This window comes from Cyprinodon variegatus, unplaced genomic scaffold, assembly GCF_000732505.1.
Source record: "Cyprinodon variegatus isolate N-32 unplaced genomic scaffold, C_variegatus-1.0 Scaffold1241, whole genome shotgun sequence".
Lineage (NCBI taxonomy): Eukaryota > Metazoa > Chordata > Actinopteri > Cyprinodontiformes > Cyprinodontidae > Cyprinodon > Cyprinodon variegatus.
In genome coordinates, this window is record NW_015151694.1 from 63811 (window position 1) to 65501 (window position 1691).

The 1691-nt window shown below is 39.4% G+C and overlaps 1 protein-coding gene across 1 annotated transcript in view; it reads left to right on the plus strand.

Annotated features, from left to right (window-relative positions):
* LOC107102357 (evolutionarily conserved signaling intermediate in Toll pathway, mitochondrial-like) overlaps positions 1 to 830 on the plus strand; it is a 6667-nt gene extending 5837 nt beyond the window's left edge. The window contains exon 5 of the mRNA XM_015401630.1: positions 646 to 830. Coding sequence (XP_015257116.1) covers positions 646 to 830 — 185 coding nt within the window. The remainder of the gene's footprint in view (positions 1 to 645) is intronic.
* Positions 831 to 1691: the final 861 nt, after the last annotated feature.

Here is a 1691-nt window from a genome sequence, read left to right on the forward strand (position 1 = left end):
GCATGTTCTCCATGTTCTTCGTGTTCTTGATGTTCTGCATGTTCTCCATGTTCTTCACGTTCTCCTTGTCCTGCATGTTCTGCATCTTCTCCATGTTCTGCATGATCTGCATGTGTGTTCTTGATGTTCTGCATGTTCTCCATGTTCTTCACGTTCTCAATGTTCTGCATGTTCTGCATCTTCTGCATGTTCTGCATGTTCTTCATGTTCTTCACGTTCTGCATGTTCATCATGTTTTGCATGTTCTCCATGTTCTGCATCTTCTCCATGTTCTCCTTGTTCTGCATGTTCTCCATGTTCTGCATCTTCTCCATGTTCTCCATGTTCTTCACGTTCTGCATGTTCATCATGTTCTTCACGTTCTCCATGTTCTGCATCTTCTCCATGTTCTGCATCTTCTCCATGTTCTGCATGATCTGCATGTTCTTCATGTTCTGCATGTTCTGCATGTGTGTTCTTGATGTTCTGCATGTTCTCCATGTTCTTCACGTTCTCCATGTTCTGCATCTTCTCCATGTTCTCCGTGTTCTGCATCTTCTCCATGTTCTTCACGTTCTCCATGTTCTGCATCTTCTCCTTGTTCTCCATGTGTGTTCTTGATGTTCTCCATGGTGGTTCTTCATCCTGTTCTGTGTCTTTCCTCAGGCATCCAGAGCGCGGCTCAGATGGAGCTGCTGGCCAAGCATAACCCCAACAGGCCGGTGTTTGTGGAGGGGCCCCTCCCCCTGTGGCTGAGGAAGACCTGCGTCTACTACTACGTTCTGAGGGCCGACCCGGCCCCGCCGGAGGAGAAGGTTTGGAAACTCTCCGCTGTGTTTCCTTTAGGTTAACATTGTTTAATGCAGCGTTGGTTTGTGATCAATCTGACTAAAGTTTCCTCTGAACGTCTTTAAATCTGATCTGATGGCGACTGCTGCAGCTTTGAAGCAATTAGTTTCATTTTTTACTGAATATTTGCTCAGATTGATCACTGATATTTGCTGCAGATTTGTGTCAATTCTGTTGGACAATTATGCATTTTTTAATTAATATTTTTTTGTTCATCTACATTATAGAAATGTTCTAAAATATCGTCCCGTTCTGCAACCTTCGCTCTCCAAACAAACAGCCGTTTTTTCCTCAGTCTAAATAAAATATGTTGCAAATGTTAGAAGTTTCTGGATGATTAAATTAGGGCTGAATAATGAAGCGGATTAATCGATTATTAAAACAATAATCAACTCATTTAGTAATCGATTAATCATTAACTGGACTAACAGACGTTGCTGACAGAGCAGAAATTATACCAAGATTGTAAAAAAATATAGAAACATTTTGCATTTAGGATAAAAGAAAAAAATTCTGATTATTAATCGATTTATTGAAAACAGTAATTAATTGCAGCCCTAAATTAAATATTGAAATGTTCTCTTGAATTATTAGAAATCACATTAAAACCTTGAATTAAATGTTATTTAAAAATTAAATGTAATTAGAAATTAATCTTATGACTTAATTCTATATCTAAGTCATTGTTTTCAGAGGGTTTTTTCTCTGATTGAGACGGAAAAGTCCAAGAAAATGATTCGATTATTTCAGTGATGGATTAACCTGATAACAGGGGCGGATTTAGGAAATCTGGGGCCCTAGGCAAAGACAGGCAGGGGGCCCAGCCCCATTCTCCAGATAGAGAAATGTTAATAGAATAGACA